General features: G+C 40.3%; 1 protein-coding gene across 1 annotated transcript in view; it reads right to left on the reverse strand.

Moving 5' to 3' along the window:
* The window catches only part of atp1b3a (ATPase Na+/K+ transporting subunit beta 3a), a 46431-nt gene that overhangs the window by 24189 nt on the left and 2516 nt on the right, over nucleotides 1–19726 (reverse strand). Inside the window, exon 2 of the mRNA XM_063045437.1 lies at nucleotides 480–608. Within this exon, the coding sequence (XP_062901507.1) occupies nucleotides 480–608 (129 nt within the window). The remainder of the gene's footprint in view (nucleotides 1–479; nucleotides 609–19726) is intronic.

Genomic DNA, 19726 nt, shown 5'->3' on the forward strand with positions numbered 1-19726 from the left:
CATGGACTCTGCCCACACTTCTCACTGCCTCAATAGAGTAGCCAGCATAATCAAAGACTCCAGCCAACCCAAGCATTCTCTTTTTCTCCCTTGTCCCATTGGGCAGAAGAATCAAAAGCCTGAAAGCACAAACCACTAGGTTCAAGGACAGCTTCTATCCCACTTATCGGACTCTTAAACAGACTTCTTGTACAATGAGGTGGACTATTAACTTTACAATTGACTTCATTATAATCTTGCACTTTATCATTTACCTGCACGACACTTTCCCAGTAGCGCTTACACTTGATTCTAGTTCAATGCACTGTAATGACTTGATCAGTATGAACACTATGCAAGACAAGCTTAGTACATATTTGAATAATAAAACAATATACCAATGCCAAAACCAAACTGATGCTTTAAAAAAAGTGATATCCGTTCTTCAATTAAAAATAGAAAAATCTAAGTATCAACAAGGCAATATATGGGAGAGTTACCTGGACTGGAAACTCTATCACGATACTTGGGTGTGTATTCATCCAGCATCTGGAGCATTACCCACATGGTGAAGCTGAACAGACCAGCTAGGAAGCCGTAAAAGACCAGATAGAAGAGAAAAATCAAAGCTGTATGAAAGGAATTAAAACAAAAGTTAAATTGTGTTTCCAAAATGCCTCTATTGAACATCACCGATGGCATTTTATAGCTCATACTTGGAAATTTTATACAACAAGCAGCAGTCTGTGAGTGGCTGAAAAAATTCACTAGTGCTAACTTACCTGTCAACCAGCCGACATAACAGAGTGCCATTTCACATAGCACCACAGCTGTAAGAAGCCTAAACCAGCTGTGGCACCCGTTTGGAGTGTGAACTGGGAAAAGTGGATGATGGAAAAGAATAGATAAGCACTTTGAATAAATGCTGAAGCCCTTTGTGCCAGGAATCATTTCAAAGGATTTGATATGGATATTAAAACAGACTATCTCTGTACCAATTCTTTGCCAGAACAACCTCAAATCCAATTACCTCTTCTGTTTATTCCACCAAATCATGTACATTCTGCTTCTTCAGATATTCCTGGAATACAACTTTTAAGTTTGTTTAGTAAAGGCATCTGTTAGTCTTGCGAGACCATGGATCTGCGCCTGGAAAGTCTTCACCCTCCAGGGCGCAGGCCTGGGTAAGGTTGTATGGAAGACCAGCAGTTGCCCATGCTGCAAGTCTCCCCTCTCCACGACACCGATGTTGTCCAAGGGAAGGGCATTAGGACCCATACAGCTTGACACCAGTGTCGTCGCAGAGCAATGTGTGATTAAGTGCCTTGCTCAAGGACACAACATGCTGCCTCGGCTGGGGCTCGAACTCAACGACCTTCAGATCGCTAGTCAAATGCCTTAACCACTTGGCCACGTGCCCACACTAAGTTTGTTTGTTTATTTATTCATTCAGACAGGATTGGAAGGGCCTCCCAGCAACCACTGATTTAACACCAGCCTAATCATGGGACACTTTACAAAGGCCAATTGACCTACCAACTAATTTCTTTAGTATTGTGGGATGAAACCAGAGCACCATGTGACCATGGGGAGAACATGCTCTCAGGGTAGATAGAAAACATTAACTTTACCAGCAACCAATCCTCAGACATGAATGAGGAATGGAGAGATCGAGTTTGAAATGCAACCCTGAACAAATAGTTTTCCTGAACGTGTCAAATGGAGTTGATTGAAAAGCAGACCAACGCTGAGCAACATTCATTTTGGGTGTCTGTACATAGAAGGAGGTGTGCGCAAACTATAAAGTAAGCATTGTAGATACATCGTAACTATGCAATTGTCCTGCTGTTAACTTTGACCTTTAGCATATAAAAATATCAATATTGGGTCAGAAGGCATCTTCCTCCAAGAATGTCTCATTTTGTTGAATAAAACATTCTGCATCCATAAGCTCCCGTCTCTCTGGTAACTTTGATCACGTTACAACAGTACAAACTTCTTATAGCTAGCAGCGGGAATTGAACTTGGTTCCCCAGTACTGCAATGTGCCTCTACACTACTGTGCTGCCCATAAATAATCTGCCACAGAGTATTATGTTTTGAAGCAACCCTCTGAAAATAAACACAGAGTTGAAAATCTTCATCTCTCTAAGTAGTGACCTTAAATTTCTCATTGAGTCAGCCTCTTAGTCTGTACTTTCACCGTTCACTATCAAAATTGGATCAAAGTTGTGTTTTTCCAAGTCTTCTATGCTTCTGTGGAAGACTATCCTCATTGTGAGAGAGCACTGGTTTTCTACATGGAATTGTTGCCACCTTGTTCCCTGAGGGGTAGGAGAGGACAAGCAGTTTCTGGGTTTCATTGTTTTAGACATAATACAAAGGGGCATGGAAGAGGTGCAGAGATTGCACTACTGAAAAGTGAGAATGCAGGGTTCATCCACAGAGGCCATGTTATAAAGGTCTCTATCACCTTATTGTGCTCAATGTCATAACATCAATGCTTCCCCATAATGTTTGCAAAACAGAAGAGCCGGCGATTGACCTTCGAGGGGCAACGGTGGTGCAGTCCACATGCTCCTGTCTTTATCAATGGTGCTGAGGTCGAGAGGGTTGAGAGCTTCAAATTCCTAAGACTGAACATCACCAATGGCCTGTGCTGCTCCAACCAAGTAGATGCCACAGCCAAGAAAGCCCACCAATGCCACTCCTTTCTCAGGAAGATAAAGAAATCTGGCATGTCCACTTTGACCGTCACTGATTTTTATTGCTGCATCATAGAAAGCATCCTATCCAAATGAATCACAGCAAATGCTTTGCCTTAACTTAAACTACAGTGAGTTGGCACACAGCTTAGCCCATTATGGTAACCAGCCTCCCCTCCATGGACTCGTCTACATTTCTTGCTGCCTCAGTTAAGCGGATAATATCATTAAAGACCCCATCCACCCCAGCTGGACATTCTCTCTTCTCCCCTCTCCGAACAGAAGATACAAAAGCCTGAAAGCCCACACCACTAAGCTCAAGGGATGCTTCTACCCAGATGTTATAAGACTATTGAATGGAACAATACAGTGACCCTCATTATGATCTTGCAACTTATTGTTTACCTGCACACACAAAATGCTGGAAGAACTCAGCAGGCCAGGCAGCATCTATGGAAAAGAGTAAACAATTGACGTTTTGGGCTGAGACCCTTCATCAGGACTGTTGAAGGGTGTCAGCCTGAAATGCTGATTGTTTACTCTTTTCCATAGATGCTGCCTGGCCTGCTGAGTTCCTCCAGCACTTTGTGTTACCTTGATTTCCAGCATCTGCAGATTTTCTCCTGTTTGTTTCCACCCACTGCAGTTTCTCTGTAGCTGTAGCAATCTATTCTGCATTCCACTGTTGTTTACCTTGTACTACTTCATGTGTAACGAGTTAGTCCATTTGAATAGTATGCACGACAAGCTTTTCACTGTACCTCGGTATGTGTGACAATAACAAACAGTTTGGCTGGAGCTCTGAAATAAGAAAAGTGCAACTACATTGGTGGGATTATGCTGCAGGCCCCTCCCACCGCACCCCCACTACTGGATAAAAACCAAGGCATGGAGCAACAGGTATCTAGACAGATTATGGAAAAGTGCAGAGACAATAGGGTAGTCATAGTGGGATCTTTTAACTTCCCCATTATTGATTGGAACTTCCTTAATTCAAAAGGCTTAATGGTGCAGGATTTCTTTATGGTTTCAAGAATCCCTCTCAGATGCATTCTGTAGAGAGTCCAACTAGAGTAGCAAACATGCTGGACCTGCTTTTGGGAACTGAGCCAGGCCAGGTGACAGACCTGATCGCCCTGACAGTGAACTATGAATTATGTTTTGAGATAACTATTAGCAAGGATAAAATTGGATATTGCAGGAAGATACTAAATTTGAGGAGGGCGAATTATGACAAGACAAGACAGGAGCTTGATTGGGAGCAACTGCTGTTGGACAAGTCCACGTCTGACATGTGGGAGTTCTTTAAAAACCAGCTAAACAGAGTTCAGGGTCATCAGTAAGGAGTAAGGACAAGGATGGTAAGGCAAGGAAAACTTGAATGACCTGAGAGAGCCTAAATTTACTTAGGAAGTAAAAGGAAGCATACAAAAGGATTAGAAAGCTAAACTCACTCTGGGCTCTTGTGGGATACAAAGATAACAGGAAAATGTTCACAATTAGGAAGGCCAAAAAGGGCCATGAAGTGTCCTTGGCAAGCAGGATCAAGGAGAATCTCAAGGCATTTTATGTTATGAATGAGAGGAGAACAAAGGAGATTGTAGATCCATTTAAGCATAAAGGAGGACATTTTTGCTTGAAGTTAGTGCTTCAACCACTTGCTCTAAATAATTATTAAATGTTAATATTTACCAAGGAGAAGGATTTGGAGGATAGTGTGTCTGGTGTACTAATGTGTTATGACATTCTGAAATTAAAGAGGAAGTAGTGCCTTGTGGTAGGTGGATCCAGAAGATGAAGATGAATGGAATCCAGGGTGATTTGCAAGTTTGGATTCAGAACTGGCTTTCCTATAGAAGACAGAGAGTCAGGAGGGAAGGTTGAATTGTGGCTGGTGGGGAGATCCATGACCAATCGTGTTCCTTAATGTTTGGTGCTGGGATCTCTGTTGTTTGTGAAACACAGTATATCAACAATTTGGATGAAACTGTAGATTGGTGAAGATGCAGGAAGAAAGTGGAGTTTAACCCAAGAGTGAGGTGTTGCACTTTGCAAGATCAAAAGAAAGGAGAAAGTACGCAGTTAATGGTAGATCCCTAATAGCATTGAGGTACAAATGAATCTTGGGTCCAGATGCATAATTTACTGAAGTGGCAACGCAAATGGTTAAGGTAACAAAGAAGGTATATTGCATGCTTCATTGGTCGGGGTGTTGAGTATAAGAATGAGGAAGTCATGCTGTTGCTTTACAAAACTTCAGCCAGACCACACTTCAGGTATTGTGCACAGTTCTGGTTGCCCCATTATAGGAAGGATGTGAAGACTGTCAGAGGGTGTGCAAGTAGTCTACCAGGGTGTTACAAACAAGGGAAAATGTGCAGGTGCTGGAAATCCAAGACAGACACGGACACACACACCTGGAGGAACTTTAGCAGGTCAGGCAGCATCTATGGAAACAAAAAAAGTAAAGAGTCAACATTTCAGGCCCAGGCTCTTCAGTCCTGATGAAAGCTCTTGGTGCGAAACTTTGAATGTTTCTCTCTTCCACATTTGCTGCCTGGCCTGCTGAGTTCCTCCAGAATTTTGTGTGTGTTACCAGGATGCTACTTGGATTAAAGCGCAGGAGCTAAAAGTTGGACAATTCACGTCAGGGCTCTGTAAAAAGAGCAACTGAGATTTCAAACTGAGAGTTTCACTGCAGTTTCTGAGTTGACGAGTGACCAATCAGCAAGAGGGATTCATTAGAAAAGGCCAACAAGAACAATTCAAGTGCAAGCAGAGCGGCCATTATTTGAGCAGCTATTCTTTTGAGTGTGCCAGTCTTTAGGAGTGGCTTTGGCTCATCAGGCAAAGACAAGATCAGGCTTGGGTGAGGTATATTGTCTTGTAACTTTCTCCCTCTGTTCTTATTTGTACATTACTCATTTATTAGTACATTACATAATATAGTGAGAATGGCTCTGGGGTAGGGTTTTGTACTCTGTGCGGGACGTGGGATAAACAGATCTGTACCAGGAGCACCAAACTGCAGCTCCTGAGAGAATGTATTAAGGAACTGGAGCTGCAGCTCGATGACCTTCGACTCATATGGGAGAATGAAGAGGTGATAGACAGGAGCCAGAGGGAGGTAGTCACCCCGAGGTTGCAGGAGACAGGTAACTGGGTGACTTTCAGGAGAAGAAGGGGAAATGCCTGTGCCCATACCCCTCAATAATAAGTATACAACTTTAGATACTGTTGAGGGAGACGACCTACCAGGAGGAGTCACAATAACTGGGTCTCTGGCACTGTCAGCTGCTGCAGCTAAGAAGTGCAGAGAGTGAAGAGGAGTGCAGTGTTGATAGGAGATTCCTTAATCAGAGGAACAGAGATGAGGTTCAATAGAGATATCCGGATGGTATGTTGCCTCCCTGGTGTCAGGATCAGGGATGTCTTGGATCGGGTCCATGGCATTCTCAAGGGCGAGTGTGAGCAACCAGAACTCTTGGTACATATTGGCACCAGTGACATAGGTGAGGAGGTCTGGAAGAGAGATTTTAGGGAACTAGGTAGAAGGCTGCGAAACAGGACCTCCAGGGTAGTAATCTCTGCATTGCTGCCTGTGCCAGTGAGGGTAAGAATTGAATGACTTGGCAGGTGAATGCATGGCTGAGGAACTGGCGCAGGGGGCAGGGGTTCAGATTTATGCATCACTGGGATCTCTTCTGGGGAGGGTATGACCTGAACAAAAGGGACGGGTTCCACCTGTACCTGAGGGGGTCCAATATCCTTGAGGGCATAATGGCTAGAGTTGTTCAGGTGGGTTTAAACTAAATTGGTAGGGGGAATGGAAACCAGAGTGATGGTGCTGAAGATGAGGTAATTGGTTTACAAACAGAGGCAATGTGTTGTGAAACTCTTAGCAAAGAGAGGCTGATGATCGGCCAAAATTGCAGTACACAGGATGAGCTGCAACGAAATTGAAAAGGGTGACTACAGAACTAAAGATGTTATATTTGAATTCACGCAGTATACAAAATAAGGTAGATGAAATTGATGTTGTAGGAATTACTAAACCATGGCTGAAAGAAGATTATAGCTGGGAGGTTAATGTCCAAGGATACACATTATATGGAAAGGACAGGAAGGCAGAGAGGCTCTGTTGGTAAAAAATGAAATCAAATCGTTAGAAAGAGGTGACACAGGGTCAGAAGGTGTTGAATCATTGTGAATAGAACTAAGGAACTGCAAGGGTAAAAAGACCCTGATTGGAGTTAAAAACAGACCCCCAACCAGTAGTAAGGATACGGTCCATAAATTACAACAAGTGATAGGGAAATGTTACTATTATCATGGGGGATTTCAATACGTGGGTAGATTCAGAAAATCATGTTGGTGCTGGATTCCAAGAGGGTGAATTTTCAGAGTGACTTTGAGATGGCTTTTTAGAGCAGCTCATTGTTCAGCCCACTCGGGGATCAGCTATTCTGGATTGGGTGTTATGCAAAGAAATGGAATTGACTAGAGAGCTTAAGGTAAAAGAACCCTTAGGGGTAAGTGATCATACTATGATCAAATCCACCCAAAATTTTGAGAAGGAGAAGCTAAAGTCAAATATATCAGTGTTACAGTGGAGTAAAGGGAATTAGAGGCACGTGAGAGGATTCGGCCAGAATTGACTGGAAAAGAACATCGGCAGGAATGATGGCAGATCAGCAATGGCTGGAATTCTGGAAGCAATTTGGTAGGCACAGGATATATATACGTCCCGAACAGGAAGAAGTATTCTAAAGGCAAGATGACACAACCTTGGCTAACAAGAGAAATCAAAACCAACATAAAAGCCAAAAAGAGGACATATGATAGAGCGAAAAATATTGGGAAGTTAGAGGACTGGGAAACTTTCAAATAGGTGACTAAAAAAAGGTCATTAAGATGGTAAACATGGAATACAAAAGAAAGCTAGCCTATAATATTAAGGAAATACCAAACGTTTCTTCAGATGCATAAAGTGCAAGAGAGAGGCGAGAGTGGATATTGGACTGCTGGAAAACAATGCAGGAGAGGTAGTAATGGGGGACAACTAAATAACACACTAACTGGCACACTTCAGGGGTACGTGCTTAGCCCACTGCTCTACTCTCTGTATACACGACTGTGTGGCTAGGCATAACTCAAATACCATCTACAAATTTGCTGACGATACAACCATTCTTGGTAGAATCTCAGGTGGTGACAAGAGGGTGTACAGGAGTGAGATATGTCAACTAGTGGAATGGTGCTGCAGCGACAACCTGGCACTCAACGTCAGTAAGACTAAAGAGCTGATTGTGGTCTTCAGGAAGGGTAAGACAAAGGAGCACAAGCCAATCCTCAGAGAGATCAGAAGTGGAGCGAGTGAGCAACTTCAAGTTCCTGGGTACCAAGATCTCTGAGGATCTAACCTGGTCCCAACATATTGATGCAGTTATAAAGAAGGCAAGACAGCAGCTATACTTTATTAGGAGTTTGAAGTGATTTGGCATGTCAACAAATACACTCAAAAACTTCTATAGTTGTACCATGGAGAGCATTCTGACAGGCTGCATCACTGTCTGGTATGGAGGGGCTACTGCACAGGACCGAAAGAAGCTGTAGAAGGTTGTAAATCTAGTCAGCTCTATCTTGGGCACTAGCCTACAAAGTACCCAGGACATCTTTAGGGAGCTGTGTCTCAGAAAGGCAGCGTCCATTATGAAGGACCTCCAGCACCCAGGGCATGCCTTTTGGCACAGTTACCATCAGGTAGGAGATACAGAAGCCTGAAGGCACACACTCAACGATTCAGGAACAGCTTCTTCCCCTCTGCAATCCAATTCCTAAATGGACTGAAGCTTTGGACACTACCTCACTTTTTTAAAATATACAGTATTTGTTTTAGCATATTTTTAATCATCTATTCAACATACATAATTGATTTACTTGTTTATTTATTTTTTTCTCTCTGCTAGATTATGTATTGCATTGAATTGCTGCTGCTAAGTTAACAAATTTCACGTCACATGCTGGTGATAATAAACCTGATTCTGAATAAGTATTTTGCATCAGTCTTCACTGTGGAAGACACTAACAGTAAGGTGGAAGTTCCAGCTGTTATGAAGTGTGTGAAGCTACCACTACTAGCGAGAAGGTTCTTGGGAAACTGAAAGGTCTGAAGGTAGATAAGTCACCTGGACCAAATGGTGTACACACCACTGTTCTGAAAGAGGTGGCTGAAGATTCTGGAGGCATTAATATGATCTTTCAAAAATCACTAGATTCTGGAAGATAGGAGAATTCCAAATGTCACTCCATTCTTCAAGAGAAAGAGGCAGAAGAAAGGAAATTATAGGCCAGTTAGTCTGTCCTCAGCAGTTGGAAAGATATTGGAATCGATCGTTAAGGATATGGCTTCAGTGTTCCTGGAGACATGATAAAATAGGCTGTAGTCACCATGGTTTCCTGACAAATCTATTGGAATTCTTTTAAGAAATAACATGCAGGAGAGACAAAGGAGAATCAGTTGATTTTGTGTATTTGGATTTTTAGAAGGCCTTTGACAAGGCACCATATAAGAAGCTGCTTAACAAGCTACGAGCCCATGGTATCACAGGGAAGATTCTACCATGGATAATTCAGTGCCCGACTGGCAGGAGGCAAAGAGTGGGAATAAGGTGGCCTTTTCCTGGCTAGCTGCCGGTGTCTAATGGTGTTCCACAGGAGTCTGTGTTGGGACCAATTCTTTTCATGCTATATGTAAATGATTTGGGTGATGGAATTGATGGCTTTGACTTAGTCAGTTTAGGAGAATGGGCAAAGAAGTGGCTGATGGAATACAATGTCCGGAAGTGTATGGTCACGCACTTTGGTAGAAGAAATGAAAGGGTTGACTATTTTCTAAATGGAGAGAAAATACAGGTCCAAAGGGACTTGGGAGCCTTTGTGCAGGATTCCCCAAAGGTTAGTTTGCAGGTTGAGTCTGTGGTGAGGAAGGCAAATGTGATGTTAGCATTCATTTCGAGAGGACTAGAATATAAAAGCAACCATGTAATGTTGAGACTTTATAATCCACTGGTGTGGTTCACATGGAGTATTGTGAGCAGTTTTGGGTCCTCTATCCTCGGAAAGATGTGGACAAGGTTCAGAGGTTCATGAAAATGATTTCAGGTTTGAACGGCTTGTGATAGGACAAGTGTTTGATGGCTCTGGGCCTGTATTCACTGGAATTTAGAAGAATGAAGGTGGATGTAGAGAGGATGTTTCCTGTGGTGGGAGAGTCTAAAACCAGAGGACACAACATCAGAATAGAGGGACATCCTTTTAGAACAGAGATGAGGAGGAACTTCTTTAGCCAGAGAGTGGTGAATCTGTGGAATTCATTGCTGCAGGCAAGTCTGTATGCATATTTAAGGCAGAGGTTGATAGATTCTTGATTGGTCAGGGCATGAAGGGATAGGGAACGAAGACAGGAGAATGGAGCTGAGAGGATAAATGGATCAGCCATGATGAAATGGCGGAGCCAAATGGCCTAATTCTGCTCCTATGTCTTATGGTATTATGGAAATGTTGAACAAGGTTGGGTTGTGCTCCTAGAGCACTGGAGACTGAGGGGTATCCAGCCAGCAGTTTTTATATATTAGGAGAGGCAGAGATAGGCCTCTATACAGTCAGAATCTCTCTCCCCCAGAGTAGAAAGGAAGATAATGAAGGATATGGATGTACACCGGGTTGGGGGGGGGGGGGAACATTTATTTAAATTGGTATCAAGATCAGAACAACATTGTGTGCCAAATGGTCAGTCCAATGTTGCACTGTTCTATGTTCTATAAATTCTATAAACCACTTCTTCCACTTTGCCATGGTGGTACAAACAGCAACAGGCTGATGGACATGCAGATCTCTGTAACCAAACTGACTGTTTCTGTAGTGTAATACTGCTTTATCTCCTCAAGGAATCCGCATCATATCCACATAAGGAGAATTACTCTCTCATGGGCAGATGAAAAATAATTATGGTTCTGCAATCTAAAATGTGAGAATAAATTCTTGTTCTTTGCCCTCTCCCCTGCCATCCCCATCCCTGCCATTGCATTATGCAGTTTCAACTTATATATGGATGAAAACTATACCTTACTGCATTTACATCAGAGATAGCATTATTCAGTGAAAGAGGTAAATAACAGTTAAAGACTGAAAGCAAATTATTTCTCTGGTCAGTATATATTTATCCTTTAGTTCTCCCTATCTGGAGTTATTCTGTCAAAATGCATACCAATCATGTTATGTATACCTACAATGATGTGTATATGGTCAACTTTACAGTCATAATGGCACTTTAAACTCTTACACAATAACAAATATTGCATTACATTATTCAATGGGTGCTTGGCACACCTTAGACATACTGTAGCACTGAAGATCAGCAAGTTTAATTTTAGGTATGCTTGTTTACTGGATTTAGAGTTTATGGTTGGTGATGTGAAGGGATAATTGGGTCTTCTAAAAAGATCCAAAGTTGTTGATGATTTATCTGCCATGGAAGTACTCATTTGTCATAAAATATTAAATGGTACCAAAACAAAGCACAAAGGTTTCTTGCATAGGACTGGCAATCCTTAGAGAATTATTAGTTAGATGTTCCTGAAGTCCTCCAACAAATTTGAGGAGGGTATCAATATTTCATGCAAAAGGGAAAATATTATATACATCATTAAAAATGCAAAAAAATTACCATTTGCAAGAAAATAAAAACAGCACAAAATTACCTTTGAAATCTTCTTCTGTCAAAATATTAGGTAATAAAGACAGAATTCATCTTAGATAATAAAGATAGAATTCATCTATATTTTGATGAGCTCAGGAGCTCTTAAAACATCTTACAGTCAATTAAATACTTTTACAGCTACATCTTCAATATAGGAGCCAATTTAGATACAGTAAGTTCCCAAAACGACATTGTAATAATATCAAACAATTTGCATTCAATATAACTTGTATTAACCGCTAATTGAGATAAATATTGGCCTCCATATCAGGAAATTTTTCCTTTGCCTTCTTTGAAGTAGTTCTGAGGGATCTTGTATATCTACGCAAAGGTATCAACAGAAGCTTAGTTTTAACATCTCAACCATAATAGAAATCTCGGGTAGTGTAGCATTCAGTTCATGCCTAGGTTGCTGTGCTCAAGCCTAAATCAAAAGCAAAAATGCAACCATCAGAGGCACAAAAAAATCACATACTTAAATATAACGAACACGGATTTCATATTATTTTATGTGTGTGGATTATAATGTCTTTTGGATACAACTTTATTCAGAAAATAGATTACAAACAAGAATTTCAGGTTTTAAGCTCTAAAATAAAATCTATTTTGCACCTCCCATCCTGAAATGTTTTAGAGCTAATTATGTATTTATTGAAGCACAGAGACTGTTCTGATGCAGGAAACATGACAGCTAGTTTGCGCACAGTTCTGGCTTTTGTTTTAATACAGTATATGATTGATGAGTAGATACTGGTCAGAAGCACATCAATTACTGTTGTCGTTCTAGAATGTACTGCAATAGTTACTTTTACAGATGAAAAAGCAGACGGTTCTTAACTTTTACAACCCTTCTATAAAATTCACTTGTAACACTGCAGCAATCTCAGGGCTGAACTAGAGTGGCAGCTCAAGCATTTTTGATATAATCTTGGAGCTATTTGGAGGTGAGAATGCCACCAACTGAGCTGCAATTGACAAGGCAAACACTGTTAACTGCAAGAGTAATTTTAGAAAAAGGTGTATTTGATTCATCTATACGGACCTTGTGACATTGTACACAAAATCAAAACAAGTAGGGTCTGAAGGTGAAACAAGGTACTTCATTTTGGTTATAAGTACTCTATTTTAAATAATTGCTTCAATTTTATGATTGAGAAGTGAAGCTTTTATTAATTAAAGATGCAAAGAAATAAAGAATATTTGGAGCATTGAGATTTCTCTAACACAGGTTCAGATTTGAACCTGATGCACTGCAGTGCCACCAATGGGAGGAATGTGTAATTTTATGTGAATTAAGCTTCCAAAAATTGACAGTTTCCTTGCAAACACCTCCATACAAAGTGATTACTGTCAGAAATAATGATTGAGTGGAACATTTTGCACACACTTGTTTCAAAAATGATTTGTTATAACTATTAGCAAAAACCAAACAAACATTTTTGAAATTTTACATCTCTTGCCCATGGACTGTTTGCAGTAATTTGCAATGAATTATTTACACTTGTTGATCTAAAACAGGAGAAGTTCTGGATGAGAATATTTATTGATTTATTGATTGATTCATTGAAACAGTGCAGAACAGGTCCTTCCGGTCCAATAAAACACACTACCCAGCAAACCATCGATTTCTCCCCAGCGAAATTGCAAGACAATTTACAATGGCCAATTAACCTACTATCTGGTACGCCTGGTAGGAGGAAATCTGAAATCTGGAAAAAATCATTGTGCTCACGGGAAGAACGTACAAACTTCTTGAACTCTGATGCCCCAACTGTAATTAATAGTGTTGTGCTACCAGCTATGCATTGCACAATCTAATTCATTGGCATCAGCAACTTGAATAACTTCACTGGACTACAGTGGCTGAAGCTGCTAATTAGAGCTCTTTAAATTGCTCACGATTTTCATAGTGTGTGACAGGTTGACTCCACAATGGTCAGAAGTTGAGAACAGAAAGGGTAATTTGATGAGATAAATTGAGACCAAAATGTTCCACCCGTGTGATTTTCCCCTCCCTCACTCACGATACATGCCTTTAACGTGTTTAGCTTACATTTTTGGGCTTGTAACTTCAAAGTGACTACCGTGGCACACAATTTTATTCATCTATTCACTCATTTGAAAGAAAATTATTTACTTAATTATTAACTTTAACCAAACCGCTGAACCAAGAAAGAATATATTAGAGCAGGTAACCAGATAGGTTGAAGAGGGGTTTTTAAAGAAGGCCTGGAAGGAGACCCAAATACCTAAAAACAGAACGAACACCATAATATCACCTTACTGCTGCCACCTCGTAGCTCCAGAGACTTGAATTTGTGGAGTTTGCAAGTTCTCTGATTTTGTGTATTTACCCTTAGTAGTCAGATTCCCTCTCACTGATAAAGATGTGGAGGAGAGTGACAGAAAATGCCTCAAGCAGGAGAATTAACGAGGATGAAAGTGATGAGCGTGAACAGTGATGATGAGTTGGTGCGAATGCAATGGGCTGTGGAGTCTGTTCTGTGTTGTCTCATTCTCTGTGACAACCACCTATGATGGGGTGAAGAAATCGAGTGATGCACAGGAGGCCAGAGCTTTAGGACTGGAGAAGGTTACAGAAGCAGGTGCACCAGGAGAAAATGCAGGGATCTGAAAAGGGCTGAACATTTTAAAAGTCAAGGCTGCACAGATCAAGGGGTAAATGGGGCCATGTGGATTTCAATGCAAGTAGCAGAATTTTGGAAGGACCAAATATTAGATTTTTTAGTATAATCAGAATCTAATATGCTCCTGAATTAGGCGAATTAGATTCTGGTGAAAACTAAAACTAAAATATGACTGCAGGATTCAGTGGAGGATGGGCTAAGACAAGAATAAAGATCGACTATTTTACAGCAGGTGAAAGTAATTAATCTTGACGAAGATGACAAGCTGGGGATGTAATTAAAATTCAGTATTTCCAACAAACAAATACTGAAAACATTTAATACCCAATCTATTCCACTCTTTAGAAACTACATCAGTCATAGAAGGTTTTAAAAAATAGTTAGAAAAAATGGGACTTGAAAGTGAAAAACTCAATAAACCAAAATATTTTCTAAATTGTACCCAAATCCTCAAGGTATGTTTAACTACAAAATTATCAGTTAGATTACTTAAAGATAAAGGAATTGAGGATCTGAGAAGAGAAATGATAGAAATTTTCTCTCTTCATTTGAACAATTATCAACTAAGTATAGCCTACCCAAAACCCACTTTTTTTGATATTTACAAATTAGAGACTTTTTGCTTTCTCAAGTACATACATTTCCTAAAAGTCCAGATAAGAATTTACTTGATACAATTTTTAATTTGAAACCCTTCCATAATGGATCTATATCTAATATTTATGGTATGTTGTTGGGAATGAGAAATATTCCTTTAGACAAAATTAAAAATCTCCGGGAACAAGACTTACAGATTCCAATTTCTGAGGATACTTGGAATGAAATTTTTAAATTGGCTAATACCTCATCGTTATGTGCCCATCATTCCCTTCTACAATTTAAACTGGTTCATAGGGCCCACATGACTAAAGATAAGCTCTTGTTTTTATTCGGATATATCTCCCTATTATGATAGATGTAACAATGGAGAAGCTTCACTAATTCATATGCTTTGGACTTGTCCGAGACTTGAAAAATATTGGAGGGAAGTATTCCAAACTTTTTCGGTGCTTTTTAAAGTAAATTTTAAACCTAATCCTTTGACTGCCTTATTTGGTATTGTTGGAGGAAATGACATTATTTTGGAGTCACATGATTTGCAAATTTTGGCTTTTGTGTCTCTTATAGCCAGGAGGGCCTTGTTGTTTAAGTGGAAGGATGTCACTCTGCCTATTCATACTCATTGGTTAAATGATGTTATGTCTTGCTTAAATTTAGAGAAGATTCGCTGTTCAATTTCTGAACCTAGAAAAGATTTTTTAACATTGTGGGGACCCTTTTTGAATTATTTTCAAAATCTTTGATTTGCTATTAAACACAGGTGTTGGCTAACAATATGCTTTATTATATGATAAGGATTTTTTCCTTTTCTTTTTTTTAAACCAAACAGTTGTTCTTTTTTCCTGGTAGTGGGTTTAGATTTTTTTGTATAATAAAATTCTCTTTTCAATATTATGTTTAAATTTAATGTATACTGATATGGGATAATGAGACTATATTTGTGATTCCAATATACTGTAATCGATATATATTATATACCCTACTGTACTCTGTATTCTTTTATGTAAGAAATCAATAAAAATATTGAAAATAAAATTCAGTATCAAGTTCAAAAGACTTAACTTAGCCATCCATCTGTGATATTGAGTGAGTGTCTGTATCACCATTTGTAGAGCCCCAGCCCATTATCCCATTTGAACCGGCTTCATCCTTTTACCTATCCACCCCTTTTCTTACCTTCTCAGAGGGGCATCTCATTGAAACCCACCTGGTTCAGGAATGCCTGGACAGAATGGAAGTGGACGGGGTGTTTCCATTACAGGAAAGGTCTGGGATCTGAGGACACTGCTTCAGAACCGAGGGATGACCCTTTTAAATCTAAGATGAGGAGGAATTTCTTTAGCCAAAGGGTGGTGAATCTGTGGAATTTGTTGTCACAGAGAGATATGGAGTCCAAGTCATTGGGCATATTTAAGGCAAAGATTGATCGATTTTTAATTGGCAAGGGTTTCTGGAAGAAGCCGGGATTGAACGGCAGAGCAGACTCAATGGACTGAATGGCCTAATTCTGCTCCTATAGCTTATGGGTCTATCACAAAAGATGACTCATGATCAATTTAACACTTCCTTGCCACATAACTCTCCATTTTTCTTTCATCCATGTGCGTATCTAAGAGTCTCTAAAATATCCCTGATCATTCTGCCTCTAACACCAGCCCTGGCAAGATGTTCTATGCACCTACCACTGTAAAAAAATGTACCTCCAATGTCTCCCCATACTTTCCTTCAAACACATTTAAAAGTATGCCCCCTTTTATTAGCCAGTTCCAACCTCGGAAAAGCTGTCCACTATCTACGCCTCTCACCATTTTGTACACCTCTATCAAGTCACCCCTCAACTCCATCTGCTCAACCTATCCTCGTAAGAAATGCTCTCTAATCCAGGCACCACCCTGGTAGATCTCCTCTGCATCCTCTCTAAAGCTTCCACATCCTTCCCGTAATGAACCAACCAGAAACGAACTGAACACAACAGTCCAAATGTGGTCTAACCGGAGTTTTAGAGCTACAATACATTGCAGCTCTTGAACTCAATCCCCTAATAAAGGCCAATACAACACATGCCTTTTTATTCACCCATTCAACTTTGAGGCATCTGTGGACGTGAACCCCAAGATCCCTGTTCCTCCACATCGCAAAGAATTCTGCCATTAACCCTGTATTCTACCTCCAACTCTGACCTATCACTTCATAGTTTTCCAGAGGAGACTCCGTCTGCTACCTATCAATGATCTGCATCCTATCAATATCCCATTTAACCTACAACAACCTTATTCATGATCCACAACACCACCAACCTCTGTGTCCTCTGCAAACACACTAACCCACCCCTTCACTTCTTCATCCAAGTTACTTATAAAAATCACTAAGTGCAGGGTTCCCAGAACAGATCCTGCAGAATACCACTGATCACTGACCTACAGGCAGAATATGTTCCATTAACCATCGTCCTCTACCTACAGTGGGAAGCCAATTCTGAATCCACACAGTTTAACTTGTCTCCTGACTTACTGAATGAGTTCAACCATGTGGAACCTTATCAAGCACCTTAATAAAATCCCTATATACTACACATCCACTGCTCTACTTTCATCAAAGTTATTTTGTCACTTCCTTGAAGAATTCAGTTCAGTTCAGCTCACATATAAGCCAAGTTGATTATCCTTCTCCAAAAGCTTGTAATTCCTGTCTCTAAGAATCCTCTCCAATAGTTTTGCCCACCACTGATACAAGACTCACTGGTCTTTAATTCCCAGGATTATCCCTACTCCCTCAGTTGAACAAAGGAATAACATTTACCACCCTCCAATCTTCTGATACTATTCCTGTGCCCACTGAGAACACAAAGAACATCGCCAAAAGCACAGCAATATCTTCTATTGGTTCCCATAGTAACCTGGGGTATATGCCATCCAGCCCAGGGTTTTAATAGTTAGTCACTGACCCAAGGCTTAACGAGACTAACTACTTGTGGTTACATTTCCTGGCAAGGGTATGCTTGGGAAGGTGACTCCTTAACAGTTTCATCATCAGCAATACAAAAGTCAGCAAAATGTGCTAGTAGCAGAGATAGTTATGAATGTAGAATTGGGGTTCCACTCAAATCAGTTGTAATATTCCTGAATTGCAGAGTAGTCTTGAAGGGCTGAATAGCCTGTTTTTGCTTCTGTTGTGTTATTCCTTTTCATGTCTTGTGGTGCGTCGGGCAGCATTTTTGCCATTTCCGTAGCATTTGACTTTTCTTTTTAAAAACCGAGACCAAGTTGCTAGCTTGACTCAGATGGAAAGCGTGCAAGGAGCCATTGGATGTGAACTTGAGACCATTTGCCTCAAAGTCCAGTGTTGATGCCACTAAACCACCAGCCAGCCTAATATTCTTGCTTCTGATACACACATATACACATCTCCATGGACTTTCACCAGGGTAAGCCCTGGTTAGCATTTCATAATTAACATTATTACCATTTTTCCATTTAAGGAGCATTCCATAAATCTCCATAGTAACGATCTGCCAAGTTTTCTTTAAAAGCAACTCCCACATCTGCACCCTCTATCATATTGATCAATGTGTTGAAGAACTGGGTAAGAAGCTCATCTACAATATTCTCTCCATGTCACACACCATCCAGAGATCTTGCTGTTCACCGAACTAAACAAGATTATAAGGACTGAAGCATGGGAGTTACTGGAAAGAGGAGTGTAAACTTGGGGCCAGGAAAGAGAGGCTCAATATGTCTTCTTTGACTGGAAGGGTCGAGGTGACTTATTGAAGGAGGGAGTGAGAAGAGGGATCTGTTGACAATAGGAGTTAAATGGTGCTTGTAGAGAAATCTGGGTGGTCAACAGTTTAATGAAAATTAGTGCAGGAGGTGGGTCCTGTAGATAATAGTTAATTCACAATGTATTACAAGCATTTACAAATCTCAGAATTGTATTCATGCCTTGATAAGCAATGATACAGATAGCTATTCAGTCCCCAGTACTGAGGAAGTACAAATGATAGCAGTATCATTAAATTAACTCAAGCTACCGTTTAAGGCCCCTCTGAACTCTGGAAACCAAAATATAAGACAAGTTATGCTGAGCAGAGCAAAATCAAGAGACAGGAATGAGTTAAGCAGAAAGACTCAGGGAACTTTCGACCTTGAAAAATGATAACTGAGGGATGACCTTAGAAGAGCTATAAAGATTAAAAAAGTGACACAGAAAATATAAACCAGGAGTACCATTTCAAAACAAACTAATAGTAGGACTACGGGAATAAGTTTAAATTGTAAAACAAAAGATTTCAGACTGATATCAGGATGTTTTTCATCACACAAAGATTGAACACATGGAATTGACTCCTACCTAGGGTGATGTTGGTAAACCCTGGAGTCACAAATATTTGGAAGTTGAGTTGCAATGGATATAATTATGCAGTCTTTCTGTTTGGATGAGCCAGGATGTGCCAAATGGCCTTCCTCATCTGTATCCATCTGGCTATTTTGCACATCCCTGGAAATACATTTCCACATGCATTGTTTAAAACAGCATTTAATCAAGACAACAGCAAGTCAGGGTTACAATAGTAATGGGTTTTTCACTGGAGCACCATCAACCGCAAGGTCTCCAGTCGCTCAAGAAGTCAACCCACCGCCATCGTTTCAAGAGCAACTGGACACAAGTGATAAACACTACTTTTGCCCACATCCTGAGAATTAAAAATCTTTTTACAACCGGAGTGTTAGATTTAATACAGAAACTGAGACAGGATGACCAGCTCTATGATTGGTTATGGGGAGCAGGTAGGAAAGTAGATAGAGTCCATGATTAAATTGGCAATGATCTTACAGAATCCGAGAGCTAACTCAAGGAGTTGAATGTCTTGCATTTGCTCCTATTTAGGTTCTTAGACATGTATTACCCAGGTAATGCTAGTACTGATAATGGCTATTTATTATCCAACGTCAATATTGGCTTCCATTTCAAATCGAAATGCCATCCAAGAGAAAAATAGTAAATACGTGAACGGATTAAATTAGAAGGCAGTA

This window comes from Mobula hypostoma, chromosome 4 (assembly GCF_963921235.1).
Source record: "Mobula hypostoma chromosome 4, sMobHyp1.1, whole genome shotgun sequence".
NCBI classification, from domain to species: Eukaryota; Metazoa; Chordata; class Chondrichthyes; order Myliobatiformes; family Myliobatidae; genus Mobula; species Mobula hypostoma.